We start from the raw sequence: 19,862 nt of genomic DNA on the forward strand, positions 1-19,862 counted from the left end.
CCCCTTCTACACACACAGGATCACCCTCAAGTATGTATTGAAAAGGTTGTGTAAGAAAAAGTAAAAGTTAAGTTAATCAGAAGTCACCTCTGGGTCACGAGTGCAGCTTTAATGGCTGCTGCGCAAGATGTAAACAATGTATCACTTCACATTTTTAAAAACCGAGAGGAATAATGTTTCATATAAAACAATATTAGGTACAATATAATGGCATTCCGTAAATATATACTTTTCAACATTTACTGTGCACGTATGGAAGACTACTTTAGTTGTTTCAATTGTAAACACCCAGCACTCAGCATAGATGGTGTAACTCGATGTGTCTTTCGTGCTGTATATATTATACATTGTAATCACAGAAGCTAACCGAAATTTTACATGAAATGCTTCCGTGTAAAGTACCATCTGTTATATGATATTTGAAAGCATTTACATAGCATTTACGCTAACAAAAATGTTCAAGGAAATGCTTTCGTCTAAAGCAGGTCTAACTCTAATGTGCTTAACATTGGCAGATAAAATCCCTTCCCTCCACAGGAGTTGAACCCAGGATCTCCAGATGCCCTACCAACTGCATCACCATAGCTTGAAGTTCTAATTCTAGCTAAGATATCATTTTTAAGTGATTGAAAAATAGTGGTTGTTTCTTCCGGCTCTTACATGTTTGGATATACTATTCTGAATTTTGCTGCTGCCCCTTTCTTTCAAAAATTTCCCTGTGAAGCTTAAATTAATACGTTCTATCTTCAATCTGATAAGTATGTTTTTTTGGTTTATATATGTAGGTAATGGATCAGAAGACTGGTCAGGAAATTGGCCGCCTCACATACAATTTGACCACTCTTTTGGAAAAGCACCTGATGGAAATAGACCACCAGCCGTTCGCTCTGAAGCAGTCTGGACCCGAGAGCAAGATAGTCCTCTCGCTTCAACTTAAGGTATGTATTGTGAGGAATATCACAATTTAAAGTTGATACTTGGAGAAGTACATTTCATTACATGAGAACCAGAGGAACAAAACTGCAAAACCTCGGTTTTCAGTTTTGCTTAAATAAACTTCTCTGAAGAGCTCTATTTGGAAAAACACTAAGTTGCTGACCAAGGCAGTAGTTTATTAAGATATAAAAACTTTGTCTGAGGAAGACCCTGATACAGGGTTGAAACGTTACGTGTTAAGTGTTTTTATATCTTAAGAAACTGCCTTGGTCAGCAACTTAGTGTTTTTTAATATGGAAACAAGGCTTAATTATATTACTCTCTTTGGAGTAAGATTGACATATCTCCACTTTTAATTCTTAGCAGTAATGTGGAGTCACGTATGTATATCCAATTGACTGAGTCAGCCACATTTGTAATAATACTGTATTTACTCATGTATAATGTGTACTTTTTTCCCCAAATTTTTGACCCCAAAAACTGTGGTGCGCATTATGCACAGAATTATTTGGACAGCCAACATTAAAACGACACATGTTTTCACTATGTCACTGAGTAACATGTATATATCAACCAGTGCAAATACAAATTACCAAGTTGCATTTCTTTAATAATAATAATTAAAAAAAAAAAAGACTATAAAAGTGAAATGGTCATTTCCGATGATTTTTCACTTTGTAACGGAGCATTTTGCGACACCGAGAAAAGCAGCACCATTCTGTTCTGGCAGAATTTGGGCATGCATCTCCCATCACATGGAGTATCAGCAGCATTCATTGGACGAGAAGCTGTAGTGAATAACTTTCCCGAGTGCTGCAAATACATAACACAATTTTGATCTTGCTTTCTTCTACTACAGAATAAACAAGGTGGGTTACAGACGTGAGAGCTTTGAGATGTTATACACAGTGGAGGGAGAGGGGGAGGTGGCGTGGGTTCGTGACTAATTGTTTACACCACAAGACAATATTCTCCTCTTGGTCCACATAGCAACAGGTAACTCATTGAATAGGTACAGGGTGTCTATCAGTCAAGAAATCGACAGGTAGGTCAAGAAAGTCAAGAGAAGGTCAAGAAATTATGCTTGTAGTCAAGATTTTTTGCTATTTTTTTTTTCGCAGTATAGTGAATTTACATTCTTATATACCTGCATTGCGATTTGATTGTACTGAGTTGAGGTTACGATTTGTTCAATTTGTTTCTTGAGAATTACATTCTTGTATGTGTGAAGTTTTGTAAATATATTAAATAAAGTTATGTGGCCGTTCAAGATGAAGTCTGAAGAATTATTTTTTACATGCATTAAAATAATTAAAGCAAGACTAAATCTCTTGGTAAAGTACAACTTCAGTTTTCATCTTAACTGGCCTTGAGGTAGGGGTTTTTCATAGAATAAAAATATATATTTTCTTAATTTTGCAACTTTATCCAAGTAAGGGGCAATTAAGTAAATGTTAAGAAAAAGGGAAAAAAGGCCAAGAAAAAGTCAAGAATTTCAGATTTGTTATTTTGATAGACACCCTGAACTATGACGTCATTCGCTCTTGATCCTGAACCTGGATTATACTGCGCATTATATACGAGATATAGTTGTTTGTTGCTTTCTCCCATCAAAAACCAGGGTGTGCATTATACATGCTTAAATACAGTATATTATTTCCACTCTCCTGTAAATTTTATGAATTGGAGTTACGTCCCTCTGGTTCTCGCATGTCGATTTATACTTTTGGCCTGAGCAATAACATACTATTGGATTGTACTATGAATGTTGGATTTTTACGATAACATTTCATATGTTATATTACTGTGAAAGTTGATCATATATGTTGTGTTTCATGTGACTAACGTTTTGTTATTATTAAGGTGCTAAAATATGAAGAACCTAAAGTATTTGATAGTGATGATGATGATGAGGATGAAGATATCACAAACGAAAAGAAACCATTGGTACGACCTGAAACACCAAAGAAATCGGAACCTGTGAATATACCAGGTGAGTGTTGTAGATTTGAATAATTTTTAAAAATGTGTAAAGAAAGTAACGAAATCCCTTTAATTGAAAAGTTGTATCACATAAGAAATGCAGAGAAATCTATGCAAATAGCACTCTGCCAAACCTTACATTAGTGCACAAAGCTGCACATGAATAATGGGGAAAATAAACCATTTTTCCTTGTGGGGGAATTATAGAGTTGTCAGTTAGCAGGAAGGAGGATGTAATTTTAGCCTTTTATCGATGAAGATACGGACAATGAACACATGCCCAGCCCAGGGCTCAAAGCTAGGAACTCCAGCAATGAGATCCAAAGTTGAATGCTTAATGTGGTCGGCCATTGCACATGAGCAGGATTTATTGAGAATGTATTTGGCGCAACAGAAGTCTTTCACTTACATGTTGCAATTATACATTGAGCAAGTTCCCATACAGCTTTGTTGGCCAGCATCGATACCTTTGTTAGTGGATTCAGATCCAACTTCAGTTTTAACCTCAAAATTTTAGTGTCGACTGAGCATTATGAGGACAATTGGGAAGCTCCTTGAAAATAAATATTAACAAAATCCAGTCTAAAATTCTGCAGTCAGACTTGATTTTTGACAATGTGCAATGCAATGAAAAACTGCTTGGCAGGCATTGATTTTCTCGTATGTACAAATAAGAAAGATGAATACTAGGTGTAATGAAACAGCAGTGTGTTAAAAAGAGAGTTTCTACATTAGTAAGTAGTATTTAGAAATTTATTCAAAGATTTGCTGTCAATAATAATAATAATCATGATGTCAGTGATTATAGTGATCACCAGCACAATAATATCTCCCAGTGTATCTAAAATAAGTAAGGGAAAGGGGTGAATATCCACATAATGGATATAGTATGTAATTGGCCTTAATTAACTACAGGGTGATCCAATTATCCTGCACATCTGCAGAAATGATCTTGTATATTTTGCCAAGGCCATTCTTGTTACACAACCTGCCAATAGATGGCATACCAGCAGCTCTCGAAACAAGTGGCATGATCAGCAACATGGGGTGTAAGGAGTGACCTTCCACATAGTACACCCAATTGTTAACTTCACGTCCATGTAGTACACCCTGGACTGCTTTTTGCAGACTAACGAGGCTCTGGCGACTGGTCATATGGCCAGTATAATTCTGTGTGTTGTCTTTATATGTGCTGAGTACCATGAGAGTAACAGCCTTGCCTTTTAACAAAGGTAAGAATAATTTAATCCTCAGGAACGTGTTTTATTATAGTTTTGGTAAGGGGCTGGACCCCGTATAATGTGACGGGTCCAAAATAGCCTAAGCGCTGACACACCCAAAATTTTAATTTCAATCAATCAATGATCAGCAACATGTATGAACCATGTAGTGAAGTATCAACCTGTCTTTTTCCCAAAACCTGAAAGGCAGCATTATGAAAATCATTATCAGAATGTGTGGACAGCTTTTGCGTAACATGATGAAACATACACACCCACCTGCTGGACATTTCCAATATTAGAATGCAATGTTAATTGGACATTATCCATTGTCCAATGCTTTAAGCTATACTTATTCTAACACTACAGTTCGAGAGAGCACCTCTTCTCCAGTCTTCAGGTGAAATTTCTTTCGTCATTGGTGGGTATCGAACCTACAACAGACCTGTGAATTTTACTACAAATTAGCAAAGGGCCAATATGAAATTTTGGCCGATACCGATAAAGTACTGATATAAAATATTCCGATACCAATAACCGATATTCTACTAATCCAATATAAAATTCCATATCTTCCTTGAAGACCTGAATGGTTCATTGACCTAAATAAATGTGTTTCCAGCTGACTGCAGTGCAAAAGAAGTTGCATATTTCGACATTTACAATGTTAAAGTGTATGGCATAAAAATTATAACAAAATGGTATAATTTTGCACAAAACTACAAGATATTTATAGATTTATTGGATCAGTAAAATAATCGGTAATTTTACTGATACACTGATATGCCTACATTGGCCAATACTGATAGAGTACTGATTAATCCGTCCCATCCCTACCGTCTAAAGCCCTTGTGAAATAAGGACACACGAACATTTAACTTAACACTTTACTTAACTGAAGAGGCGGGGTGAAGAAAGACATAGGAGATGTTCGTTACCTGTAGCCCTGTTGGAAGATCTTGTCCTTGGTGGTCCTCTCTTCAAAGGGGTCCTAACCTGTAATAAAACGGAACTAGGGATGTATCTTTAACTAGTAAAAAGTTATGACTGAATTCTTGTACCAATTAGCTCCTTTTCGAGGTGTTAGAAAAATGCCTTAAAATTTGTTTAGCGCATCGGTAACGCATCGCGATCAAAGTAACGTCTAGGGAGAGAAGTTCACATGTCATTGCACAAGATTTTAATCCGATACATCCATGAAGAGCTGCGCATTATGAATGGTTATCACGAACAATTACAGTGTGACGCTTCCATTAAATGAAAAGTCCTTCACAGTGACAAGGCTAATGTTTATGTTCATAAGGAAGTTCATAAACAGATTATTCGATAGTTTTTCTTGTATGTACACATTGCTTGCATTATAGAATTATTTTCCTGTAGTTTACGGTTATTACAAGCATAAGAAAACAGTTTTTCTTTGTGACGTTTCAGGAGAACATACGCTCCTTTCATCAGACATTTATTTTCATTTTGACTAAAGATACAGTTATAATCTGTATAAGATCTGTTGAAAAGAAATTTGTGTGCATTCCATTCCACAAGGGATTCTCACATAAAATTGCAAATTTTTTTAGAAGTTTTAATTTCAAAATTGTTTTTAGATCACCAAGAAGTTTGGAATGTACATTTAATGAATTCAAAATGAGAAACTCTCTACCAGATGTGGAAACCACAGGAATATATAATATAAGTTGTTCATGTTCAAAGGATTATGTGGGAAAAACAGCAAGGAAAATGGCAATAAGATGGCACGAACACGATTTGGACATTATAAATCTAAACCCAAGAACAGGTTTGTCAACTCATATCATCGAAGAGAAGCATTTGATTAAAAAGAGAAGGGTTTTCAAAAGATTAACGAAAAACACAAGAGTTGAATGTCTGGGAAGCTTCGTTCATTGCAGAAGAACACTGGAATAAGTTAAATAATGAAAATGGTAACATAGATCCAGTATGGAGTTTTCTTTTTCACAAATGGAGTAAGCCACCATCTTTAAAATTTAATGTAACAGAAAACATCAAGAGACTTTGTGAAAACAATGATGAATTTGAATTACCTGATGATATTTGGGATTCATAATTTTAAAAAAATCTGAAATAAAAATAAAATAGACTGCTTTTTTCACAGTTAAGTTGCTATATTACAACAATGTAACATTGACAACATCCATTATATAACGGATTCTTTTTGTTTAAAAAATTACTAACCATTGTTATAACTGTATCTTTAGTCAAAATGAAAATAAATGTCTGATGAAAGGAGCATGTGTTCTCCTGAAACGTCACAAAGAAAAACTGTTTTCTTATGCTTGTAATAACCGTAAACTACAGGAAAATAAGATTATTTGATGCTTTTTATCTGTGTTAAGTGACTTTTTGAACCACCCTGTAGAACCATTGTCACTAATATTCAGAATACTATTTCCAGTATTCTCATAGGAAGTTTCCATGTCAAAATCAAACATATGTACATAGGAAAGTTGAGGTTAGGTGCTAAGTTGTGTTGTCACATAAGTACATTAAATATCAGTTCCTTATTCTATACAAGTGAGTTTGATATGAATCTTAATTGAATTGGATTACCTGTTACACTTCATCTGTTTCCTATCGACAGGAAGCTCCATTGTGAAGCAACCCTCCAAGGAGTCCCTGCAGAGCAGTGGCTCTCCCGCAAAGTCCAGCCCCAACACGAGGCACCCCGTGGAGGAGCTCATCTCCACGGCTACGACTTCCATGGTGGAAGGAGCAGACATTCGCCAGCGAGTTCTCTCCAATTCATCGTAAGTGAATTTTTCTTTGCTTGTTTGTTTTTAGTCCACTTTATGCACAGAAAGGCTAATTGGGACTGGACCTACAGTTTAAAGTGCAATCAGAATCACTTTGTGTGAACTCTTATTTGCAAATTACGGTTACAGTGAGAACTCAAATGGGACGTTCACTTCCTTGTGTGACCACCATTGGTTTAATGTCACAAGGATAGACTGCATTTTTTAGTACTAGAATTAATATCCACATTGTACGAAAAATATCTCAGTTTTTTCTACTGTTCCACCGGTGGCGTGGCGTGACTTTTTCAAAAGTATTACCGGCCATCAGACGTTATCATCTCCACCCTACCCCCCCCCCCAAAAAAAAAAGATGACTTTGATCTAAGATTTTTATTCATTTCACTTTCCCCCCAATTCGCTCAATTATTTAGCCACAATCACTCTAGAAAGAAAGAGCTACCACTCATGAGAGAGTTACCATGAAAATCCAGTGAATTGTGGTCGAGCCTTGTCAACCATCTCTTGTTTCTTTACAAAGAGATGGAAAGGGGAAGAAGAACCACACATTTCTCGGGTCAGTTTGACGTTTGTGCATTGAACAGTTGACAGAATTCCCCTCCTCCAGCGGTGGAAGGGAAGTCCAGATGTACGTACTACTGTTGCCAACTTAGTTTTTTGGAGCAAGGTTTGTCCAAATCACGAATCGCATCAAGTAATTATCTTTTCGTCTTTTACGTAAACGGTCTCAGTTGTAGTTAAATCCAGCTTTGGCTTTTCAGTCTAGCTCTTGTTGCTTCAGAGAAATAGGTGGGAGTTAGCTCTTTTCTGGAAATCCATTGTGACAACACTTGCTGATCCGGTAGGCTGGACCGGCAAGTGGGCCCCTAAACAGGCAAATGAATAACCCCCTAGCACACTTGCCTCTAAGTCTTGCCCCGCTGTTCCCTTGCATTGGCACCCTTTCCTCTTGAGGATAGTGGAACGGCCTGCCTCTTTGCTTTTGTCAGCTGCAGAAAAAAATGTCCTCTGCAATATACACTTGACTGTAATGCTGTTGATTAACGTATTTGATAATGTTGTTATTTTAATGAAAAACTTTCTAATTTCTTTACATTTTGCTGTTACCTGCGGTAACACTGTGCCTCTGTGTTCCACCATTTGTTGATGAATAGGAAAATATATTTTACATACTTGAAAATTAATGCACAGAGCAATGAATTCCCATGTGCTTCATAACTGTTCTGAAGTAATAATCAGTATTTATATAAGAAAAATCATCAGAAACATGCATTGAAAAATTGATGAAATTCATGAGCATTTTGTATGTTTTTTAACACATCATAAAATCCCAGGTTCGAATCCCACTCAGGCATGGTTGTTTGTGAATGTTCATTCATCAATTTCATCATTTCATCACTCATCCCCATCTTTGCAAATTAGCCAAGAGTCACAAAACACGAAGTAAAATAAAATATATCAATCAATCAACATATCATAAAATAGTCACAAATTTAAAATATTCTTGAGCAACCAGTTGAATAGTTTATTGAACCATTCGTTAGTAAAATTTTTAGCAAGTGTGATGACCATTATTACAAAATTATCCAAGGAAATAAATAGAACTTGCATTGTGGAATTTTTCAATTTCTACTTAATCATTATGCCATTTTCAGCTGATATAACAGTCATTTATTTCTTCTTGTACAGGTCATCAGGTGAACATGGACTGGGCAGGATTCAGTTTACCCTCCGGTACAGTGTCCCACGCCAGAGATTGGTGATTGTTGTTCACAAAATAGTGTGAGTATGCATTGTAGATACATTTAGATTAAAATAGTTACAATCAAAATATATTTTACCCAGTGTCACCATGAAATTTTATTATTTTAATTACCATAAACACTACTTCTTGAATTCTGTTATTCAAGGTAAGTCAAAAAGAATTAAACAAATTTACACAGTTATTATGATGTAGGGATGGGACCGATTAATCAGTACTCTTATCAGTATCGGTCGATATAGGTATATCAATGTATCGGTTTATCAGTAAAATTATCGATCGTTTTACTGATCCGACATATCGATAAACATCTGATAATTTAGTGCAAAATTCTGCCATTTTGTTGTAATTTTTATGGATCATCGCCATGCCCTACTTTCTAAAAAAGTAGATGTTAGGGATGTGACGAAGCTGAAAATTTACCGATGCCGATGTACTCACCGATAATTTTTGGAACCGATACCGATGCCGATATTTAACTGATTCCGATACATACTGTAAGATTATTAAACAGAAATGGGATGTTATTTTCAGCATGACAAAAATAAATTTGCTATGTACATTTGTATTGCATATCATATATACCGCGTGAGGCACCTAAAAGTACCACCTGAAATAGCGAAGAAACCAGAAACAGTAGCGATGTGAGGTTTGCAGGAAACAATAATATGAAATGGGGCTCGTAAATCGGAGGTATGGGGTGGGTCGAAAAATATCGACAAATGGGGCATCTGGAGCAAAGCCATATATTTTTTAAATGGAACGATATACAATAACATGCATAATATAAAAGAGCACACGCAGAGAAACACAACGCCGTTGGTCTCATGCATCTACTGCACATAGGAACGAAGATATGGCCATGTGAAAATATGTAAACAAACTAACAAGTGGCCCACTTGACCGTCAGTACCACGGCATGTAAGACTTCTCAGGTGCCTGACAGAACTGCCTTTACGCAGAGCAAGTTTTGATAGCAGGTCCACGAGATCGTGTTAGTTCATAGCAAGCAGTCGTAGTGGTAAGAGCGAAGATTATGGTGTTCACAAACATAGAAAAAGCAGACATGATCCTGATTTATGGGGAATGCCGAAAGAATGCCTCAGAAGCCTACCGTGTGTACGCAGAGAGATATCCGGACAGACGACAGCCATCTCGACGTCTGTTTGGTAAGTTATTTATTAAATTAAGAGACACCGGAAGTGTAACACCACGAGCACGTGTGCGGAACAAGCCAACTACAGGTGAGGCTGGTGCAACAAATGTTCTCGCCGCTGTTGCTGTGAATCCGCACGTTAGCTCCCGTGAAATTGCCAGGGATGCTGGGATGAGTCAGCGAAGTGTATTGCGCATTCTGCACACACACAAGTTTCACCCATATCATATCTCCCTCCATCAGGAACTTCACGGGAATGATTTTGTGGACCGTGTTCGGTTTTGCACATGGTTGTTACGACACGACACACCCGATTTGTCACGTATCCTCTTCACTGACGATGCAACTTTTACCAATCATGGAAATGTCAACCTAAGGAACATGCACTATTGGTCGGTGACAAATCCACATTGGCTTCGCCAAGTGGAACGCCAGCGCCCATGGAGTATGAACGTGTGGTGTGGTATAGTGGGTGAACATATCATTGGCCCTTTTTTTATACAAGGGACACTGAATGCTGACCGATACATACAGTTTTTACAACATGAACTGCCTGTACTATTGGAGGACATACCACTTCAGACGGGTGCCCAGCTCACAGTGCAAGACGTGCTACAGCATGTGTGGAAAATACATTTCCAAATCGTTGGATTGGACGTGGAGGGCCTGTCAAATGGCTGGCTCGTTCCCCAGATTTGACACCGTTAGACTTTTTACCTGTGGGGTAAGCTGAAGGACATTGTCTACCGGGATGTGCCAACAACTCCAGAGGATATGCAACACCGCATTACTGCAGCCTGTAGGGACATTCCCTACGAGATGCTACATTCTGTGCAACGATCTTTGCGTGGGCGCCTCGTTGCCTGTATCGCAGCTGACGGCCACCACTTTGAACACACACTTTGACAGGTTTTCGCTTCTTACGCAGTGGTACTTCGACATACTGTCATGGTCATTTTCATTATGCTGTAACACTGTCAAATACATGATGCTGACGATGTCTACTGTATTTTTTCTTCCTTTAACACGTTCTGTCTTCATCTTGTCCAATGGCTTCCGACATCACATACTTGTACATGCCGTGGTACTGACGGTCAAGTGGGCCACTTGTTAGTTTGTTTACATATTTTCACATGGCCATATCTTCGTTCCTATGTGCAGTAGATGCATGAGACCAACGGCATTGTGTTTCTCTGTGTGTGCTCTTTTATATTATGCATGTTATTGTATATCGTTCCATTTAAAAAAATATGACTTTGCTCCAGATACCCCATTTGTTGATATTTTTCGACCCACCCCATACCTCCGATTTACGAGCCCCATTTGATATTATTGTTTCCCGCAAACCTCACATCTCTACTGTTTCTGGTTTCTTCGCTATTTCAGGTGGTACCTTTAGGTGCCTCACGCGGTATATACATATATATTCTCAAGAGATGCGAATGTACATTTGCATCTACAAAGGGTGGTTATGTGAACCTTTAAGAAGAACATGGATTCTCAAGAGATTTTACGTTAGTACACAAGCAGTTCTTTGAAATGCAAAATTAATTCCTGTTCTTAATGTTGAAAATTTACTGCTGCCAGATTCAACCTCAGAAACAGAGTTTTGGAAGCTTTTCAGGAAGTAACCTACTTCTTCTCTTATCACAAATCTGTTCAGCAACACTGAACACTCAATACTGATGCAGCAGGTATGCCCAAGTATTTTCTCAGCACTTGCTTCAGGTTTGAATACTCATTTTTTAATTTCCAATACAACAGCAGATCCTGGTTCAGCAATGTACTGTTTTATTTCCGATTTTGAGTTAGGTTGATCGTCTGATTGAGAGTTTGCAATAATTTATTACAAAAACTCTACAGTGATGAAGAATCATAACCTAATTTTCAATAAATCTTACAAAACTAAAATATAAAACTTATTAGAAGGTAAAACTCTAGTATAATCTGTACCGGTTTAAATATCGGATTTTTGGCAAGGCCGATACCGATGCCAATGTGTCAATTTCTGCCGATTTTTATACATCTGTAATCGGCTTCGGCACATCCTTAGTAAATGTCTAAATATGCAATTTCTTTTGCACTGCAGTTACCTTGAAACACACATTTATTAAGGACGTCAATGAACCTTCGAGGTTCTTCAAGGACCATTTCTAATTTTATATCGGATTGGTAGAATATCGGTATCGGTAAATTTTATATCAGTACTTTATCAGTATCAGCCAACATTTCATATTGGCCCATCCCTATTATGATGTATCTCTTTGTGATAGAAAATCAAACAAGGCGTCAATATAAACAAAAAAACACTGGAACTTTTACTCACATGACTCACATTAAAAAGATTCAATATTGGAACCACGTATCATGTAGTAAACTTCTGAACGCTAATCAAACAGATGTCATCGTCTATAGTTTCGAAGGCACTAACAAGTCATCATTGTAACTCTGGCAGATCTTTTGGAAGGAGTGGAGCATACACAGAATCCTTCACATCCCCAAAGAAAAGTATTCATTAATTCCAACCCAATACACCTTCTACTGGTTATTTGCCATTTTGCTACCCTGCTACCTTGCTGCCCTGACAGAGCAGAGGCAAAGCAGCATAAGCACACCAAATGGGAATAAAACTTCCAGAGTCTTGTTTAATATCTAAGAAACTAAAAGTTAAAATATACAAAACAGTAATTTTGCCTGTAGTATTAAATGGATGTGAAACTTGGTCCCTTACATTGAAAGAGGAACATAAATTGAGAGTATTTGAAAATAAGATCCTTAGGAAAATCTTTGGACCTAAAAGGGATGAGGAGACAGGTGAGTGGAGAAGGGTACATAATTTAGAACTACATAATTTATATTCATGTCCAGATATTATTAGAATAATTAAATCAAGAAGACAGGTGGGCAGGCCATGTGGCACGAATGGGAGAGGAAAGAGGAGTTTACAGGATTCTTGTTGGGAAACCTGATGGTAAGAGACCTGTAGGAAGGCCAAGACGAAGATGGAGGGACAACGTTGAGATGGACCTAAAGGAAATCGGTAGGGATGGAAAAGAGTATATAGAACTTGCTCAGGATAGGGAAAGATGGAAGGCCTGTGTTGCTGCTTAAACCTTCGGGTTTAAGAAGGCTAGGGAGTTAGTTAGTTAGTTAGTTAGTTAGAGTCTTCTTTCTTCATATTGATGCCTTGTTTGATTTTTCATCGTAAATAGGTGTGTCATAATAACTGTGTAAAGTTGTTCCATTCTTTTTGACTTACCTTGTATGTAAGTGTAACTTTGAGAAATATTTTTTTGGGGAAAGTATCACATGCTCTCCACTTACAGGATGCACACATTCTCTATTATATTGGTAAGAGGCAGATATGGAATTATGTGTAATATTCTTGAGAAATTTTATAATTTATATTCTGAATTGATACATATAACCATGTATCAATATTGGACTGAAATTTAATCACCGATAATGACCGGTACTTTTCCAGTGTGTGTCATGTGAAATTAGGAATATTTAAAGTAAAATACTGGTGTATTTCTGTGATATAATTCCAACGAAACATGTATATATTACAATTTGTAAATATTCAGAACTACTTTGAATTGTTGCAATTTTCAAGTAACAGTATTTTTGTAAATCAGTAAGAGAATCAGTATTGGTATGTGCGTCAGCTTAACCGTATTTATATCCACATGAAAATCCTATACAGGGTGTTTCTGTGACCTAGTATCAAACGAGCAGGATGGATGGAGACAGACCCAAGTACCAATGTACAAGGTGTACAACTTTGCTTCCGCCATTTTCCGACAGGTGGCAACAACAGGAAGTAGCGGTCGAAAGAAGCAGATCGCAGACGTCATGCAGTTAGCTTGGACCTCTGTCAAGATAACCCCATTCAAACATTAGTCGAGTGGTGTGTGCATCATGAAGTTGTTCGCGATTGAAAATGTCAGTGTACGAGCCAAATTCTCGCCATTTGCGGGAGGTTCTACTTTTTTGTTTCAATATGAAGAAAACTGCGGCTGAGGCTCATCGAATGCTCTCCACTACGTATGGTGAGGACGCTATAAGTGAGAGAACCTGTCGTGAGTGGTTTCAACGCTTCAAGAACGGTGACTTTAACGTCGAAGACCGGCATAGTGGTGGACGACAGAAAGTTTTCGAAGATGCAGAATTGGAGACATTGCTGAGTGAAGACTCGCGTCAAACTCAAGAAGAATTGGCACGATCATTGGGAGTGACACAGCAAGCCATTTCAAAACGTCTGAAAGCCATTGGTATGATTCAGAAAGAAGGAACTTGGGTCCCGTATGAACTGAAACCAAGCGACGTTGAACGGCGTTTGTGTGTTGGTGAACAGTTGCTTCAGAGGCAAAAACGGAAGGGATTTCTGCATCGGATTGTGACCGGGGATGGAAAATGGGTTCATTACAATAACCCAAAACGCAAAAAATCATGGGGATATCCCGGCCATGCTTCCACGTCGACGGCCAAACCGAATATTCATGGCTCCAAGATCATGCTCTGCATTTGGTGGGACCAGCTTGGCATCGTGTACTATGAGCTGTTAAAACCAAGTGAAACAATCATGAGCTGTTAAAACCAAGTGAAACAATCACAGGTGCTCGTTATCGAACACAATTAATGCGTTTGAGCCGAGCATTGAAGGACAAACGGCCGCAATACAGCGAGAGGCACGACAAAGTGATTTTGCAGCATGACAACGCACGACCCCACGTTGACAAAGTGGTGAAAACGTACTTGGAAACATTAAGATGGGACATCCTACCCCACCCGCCTTATTCTCCAGACATCGCTCCCTCTGATTATCACCTGTTTAGATCAATGGCTCATGAACTGGCTGACCAACACTTCCGATCTTATGAAGAAGTCAAAAAGTGGATCGATTCGTGGATCGCCTCCAAAGATGAACAATTTTTTAGACGCGGCATTCGTACGCTGCCCGAAAGATGGGAGAAAGTAGTGGCCAGCGATGGACAATACTTTGAATAATGCCTGTGTAAGCAATGTTTTTCATTACAGCGTCATATTTTTGGGGAAACACGGCGGAAGCAAAGTTGTACACCTTGTAAGATAAGGAACCCTGGCCCTTTTACCATTAAAAAGTTATAAGCCAAAACTAATTTGATTGATTTTTTTTTTTTACTTTCTCTTCCTGCCACTTTTGGCTAATCACAAAGATAAGGATGAGTGGTGATATTATTAAATTGATGAAGGGACACTCATCCATATTGGGATTCAAACCCGGAATCCCTTGCATCGTAGCGCACTATCCTAACCACTCTGCCACAAAGGCTGGAACCAAAACTAGTTGAGGCTGCCTACAGTGGAATAAGACAACTGAAAGATGCTGCTTGTAGATTTAATACGGACATTACCATAGTGCATTGTAACACTGCGATGAAAACTTTACAGTAGCTGTTCAGATGGCAGGCCCTCTCATAGATGCAGAAGAAGCTCCGCCATCCCTGGAGTCATTTTAACGATAACAGAGACCAAGGATTCATGCCAGGACGGGATGCAAACGATGTCCCTCAGCTCAGCACCCAATCGTCAGCCATTACTGCCAGGCAGTGCACCCTGAATGTCCGTATTACATATACAAGCTACATCTTTCAGTTGTCTTATTCTACTATCATAGAATTCATAACTTATGGTTGTGCGAATTACTCACTTTTTCAGATTAATACGCATTCTCAAAAATATTTTAGAAAATAATTATAAAACTTCTTGTACTTACGTATAGGTGGTATCTATTTTTTCCGAACGACATTTCAGGAAACTACTGTTCCCTTCTTCAGGTTTATTTTTTAGGCTATCTGAAATACTTCATAGCCACGTCAAATCTCTTCAAAAGCCAGGAAAAAGGATACGGTATGACTTTGGTGAAGGAAGAAATTGGAAAATTTGCTAAACCTATTAAAATTCCCAAAAATTATCTTTTTAATTTGAAATGGTTCTTTTAGACTGAGAAAGTTTTTTATTGTTGTGGTTTTAAACAGTCATGGGATGGGAGTTTTATTTGTCTATTATATTATTACTAATATTCGGTTTTAACCAGCTTTCTGTAATGGCTATCAGGTGAAAGTTTAAATCCGATATTATTTGTTTAAATTCGTCCATAGAGTTGAGTAAACCTTGAATATTTAGATGTCATAATTTAAAGCCATTTTCAGATCTATTTATTTCAGCTTCGAGCTGTTCCTTTATATTGTAATTGCTGTGGTGGATATTAATGTGTGACTCTTCAAAGTAACTGGAGTCAATTCTGATTGGGAGTGGCGTTTCTGCACCATTGACTACATTGGTGGGGTCATTTAGATTTATTGTTTCCCGAGTGCGAATTGCATATGGCAATAACAATGAAAATGTGCATACGTATAACACTTAATTCAAGAAAACAGGTGCTAGTTATCATAGTGACTTTTTACTACAATCAATTTTTTTTTAAAAATGTAAAAAATAAATCAAAAATTTAAGAATAAAAAAGTAAAAATTAGTATAAAAATGTGAATACTGACACAAAAGAAAAAAATGAAAATATTTGTTGATTAACTAAAAATAGGAGAAATATAGATTTTTGAGCTTGCCGATATATTCTGGCGTGAGTTAGAATACTAGCTGAGGGTTGTTTACATTTAACAGCCTATTATGTGACAGGCTGTTGCCCTCCTCTTGCGACCATTGAGGAATGCAGAGAAGCTTGCATGCTATACGTAAGTACAAGAAGTGTATTTTTAAATTTCTTTTTAAATTTTTTTGAGAATACGTATTAACCCACTATCATAGGCAGCCAGAACTAGTTTTGGCTTACAACCTTTTCAACAATGTGTTTCCAGACCGGGGTTCCTTATTTCATATCGGTACTTGGGTCAGTCTCCATCCATCCTGTCGTTCCAGCTTCGATACCTGGTGGAGGCATATAGTGGTTCGGATCCCACTTTAAACTGTATGTCCTAGTTTAGAAAGTTTAGTCTTTATGTGTGTAAAGTGGACTTTAAAAAACAAACCCCAAACTCCACCCACTCTGCCAGTTTGATTCAAGATCACGGAAACACTTTGTATATTTGAATTGATTGATTTGATTTATTTTACTTGGCTTTTCTGCCACTTTTGGCTAATCGTGAAGATGAAAAGGAGTGATGATATGAAATTGATGAAGGGACAATCACAAAGAACACCCATGCCCAGACTGGGATTCGAACCTGGAACCTCTGGCATCAAAGTGTGCTGAGACAACCACTCCGCTTGTATATCTTAACTGACTAGAGACGAGAAATCTAAATATTATGCAAATGGTTCTGTACTTTACTGAAGATGCATAACTTAAATTTTTGTACATTGCAGAAATCTTCCACTGAATGATCCCTCCAACATACCTGATCCTTATGTGAAGCTGTACTTACTGCCCGAGAGGTCCAAGGACTCCAAGAGGAAGACTGAAGTAAGTATATACAAGAGAAGTATTGATATTTCTATGCGTTTCGTAAAATACATTTAGTAGGGCTGAACTGATTAACTCTTTTGACTGGTTATTTACAAATTCCTGCCGATGCCAGTACTGGTACTCTTGAATGGATATTTTAAAGACATTCCTTCTTATACTTATTAACTTCCTGGTAAGTTCTAATGTTTTGAAAACTACTCATTCTCTTCTTCAAGAATGGGAAAGTAAGTAACATAGCCATTAAAAAGATTGGTTAAAAATGCATAAAAGTTCGATTTCAAAGTTAGTTTTTTAAAGTAACAGGTGTTGTTTAATTTCTTCATATTTAATGTGACAAATAATAGGATTTACAACCCTGTTTAAATTTCAATGTCAAATCAGAGGTTTAGCATGAGCATTGAAATGATAAATGGTTGGGTAAACCGAACTGAGTGTTATAGTTAGAAACTTGCGACTACATAAAAATCTTGTGTATGTGCAGACAATGAAGGACAACTGCAACCCAGTATACGACGAGACCTTTGAGTACGTGATCTCCCAAGGGGAGCTGAATTCTCGCCAGCTGGAAGTCTCTGTGGTCACCAAGAAGGGATGGTTTTCATCGGCCAGCCCAGTCATGGGGCAGGTAAGTGTTGAACAAGGCTGAACAAAATATAGGATCACATGCTTTTTTTTTCTTTTGTCTGTATTTAGTCCTCTTCTAACTGCTGATGCTGTAGTTGTGAAGTAAGATTCATCTCAAGTCCATTTCTGTAGCCTTCCTGATTGTTTACTGGTACCTAATCTACATACCCAATCCAAAGTGATTTTTTTTGCTGTGACTGAATGAATAAATGGGACAACACCACTGAGCACTTCCCATGCTCTCATTCAACATCTGCTTGTATCCTGCAATTAGAGGTAGTTAACATGTTTAAATGCCTGTGTCCTCCTTGCATCTTGAAACAAGATATTACATCGGGTAGCTTGCTCGTTCTTTCCTCTTCGACATTGCACTTCTAGAATTTTGTGAAAATGTCACAGACCAACCCCGATTTTGATAAAATTTGGTATAATTTGGTATACTTATACAACTTTTGATGCTGATTACAAAAATGATAATTTTTTTGAGATTGGTCAAAGGGTTCAGAAATTACACGCTTTTTAAAATCGCTGTGTGCGCCACTTCCATCTCCACTTTGAATGACACACATTAGGTTATAAATGATTGTATCTTCCCTTAGGTTTGACGTAGAACCTTCAAGTTTGTTTTCTTTTGTTCAGAATAGTGTAAGCTTTCATTTAAATAAGGTTTCAGATGAGTGTATCAATAACCATGTATTTTTATGTATAGTTTTATGTATTTTTTTAGAAAAACAAATGACTAACTTTAACACCAAATTTCATGCAATTCCCCCCCTTCTCCTTCAATTTCCCCCAAATTTTACATATAGGTAGCTCAGAGTGTGTACTAATGCCTGATGAAAAAATCAGGATGGGCGGTTCAGAGACAGGATGGTAAAAAAATAATTTGCATCAATTTAATCTTATTAAAAATGCTTATGTATTTAGCACAATGCGTGAAGTACAATATGTTTCAAGGTATAATATTCAATATTTCTTTTCACTGTGTGAATGTAAGCATAGGTGTGACCTGGCGGGGGCAAAGGGATGTGCTTGCTCCAACAAAATATACATGTTAAAATTACAAGTAATAATTATCTAAGTTAGTTTCAACTGTCTTCAATTTTTTAAAAATTATAATCATCGATATTAACATTCCCAAGTTTAGCAAATTTATCTGGGAGATCATTCTTTTGTGCATGATATCTCAGTATGGATGTTCTTTTTTAGGCTACTCTTCATGGGGATATATAATATGAACGTAGAATTAATACATATTTGTGCTGATTGAAGCTTTTCCAAATGGAGCTTTTTTTGCCACATACCACAGAAAATCTCCTTGGGAGGTGGTGGTTGGAACAGTTAAAGAACCTGTGTAGGCTTCTACAGTTACAGTGGCGTGCGGTGACCATTTAGTTAGCCGAAGCACTGAATATATAATTTTTAAGTAATAGCAAATCAAGGGGCAAGCTTGCCTTGATAAAAATCACATCTGCTAATAGTTCATTTAATTTTTAAGCTGGTCATCAATCGCAGTTTCTATTCTGTTTTCCCCAAAAACAGCTGTAGCCACAGACGATCGTAGATGGTTAACAGACAGTGCGTGCTCGTCTATTGACTTCATTAAATTTTCCAAATGCATGTACCCAGTTTTGGTCCAAGAAGTATTTCTATCCTTTCCAAACAACAGACAATACCAGCAAAACACCGCATTTAGCTCATCGCAAGCTGGCTATCCAGTCACATTTGGTATACATATTACACTGGAAATGTCTAGTGAATTTACTGGTCTTTTGAACCAAGTTCGGTAGTTCTGGTGTTGGTCGTCCATTTTTAATTATCTCATTTTTATGTGAGAAAGAACGGGCAGAAAACTGCTTGGACAAAGGCTCTTTTATAGTACGTATTACTAGGTACTAACTGGTACCTTCACATATTTTCATATACATTC

General features: G+C 37.4%; 1 protein-coding gene across 3 annotated transcripts in view; it reads left to right on the top strand.

Annotated features, from left to right (window-relative positions):
• Positions 1 to 19,862, top strand: part of Esyt2 (extended synaptotagmin-like protein 2) — a 110,746-nt gene that overhangs the window by 71,223 nt on the left and 19,661 nt on the right. For all 3 annotated transcript variants that reach the window (XM_083142537.1, XM_083142536.1, XM_083142538.1), the window contains exons 14-19: positions 786 to 938; positions 2,800 to 2,929; positions 6,754 to 6,919; positions 8,615 to 8,707; positions 17,209 to 17,305; positions 17,790 to 17,933. In XM_083142537.1, coding sequence (XP_082998663.1) covers positions 786 to 938; positions 2,800 to 2,929; positions 6,754 to 6,919; positions 8,615 to 8,707; positions 17,209 to 17,305; positions 17,790 to 17,933 — 783 coding nt within the window. The remainder of the gene's footprint in view (positions 1 to 785; positions 939 to 2,799; positions 2,930 to 6,753; positions 6,920 to 8,614; positions 8,708 to 17,208; positions 17,306 to 17,789; positions 17,934 to 19,862) is intronic.

The sequence above is a fragment of the Lepisma saccharinum genome, chromosome 21 (genome assembly GCF_977018435.1).
Source record: "Lepisma saccharinum chromosome 21, izLepSacc3.1, whole genome shotgun sequence".
In the NCBI taxonomy this organism is placed as follows: Eukaryota; Metazoa; Arthropoda; class Insecta; order Zygentoma; family Lepismatidae; genus Lepisma; species Lepisma saccharinum.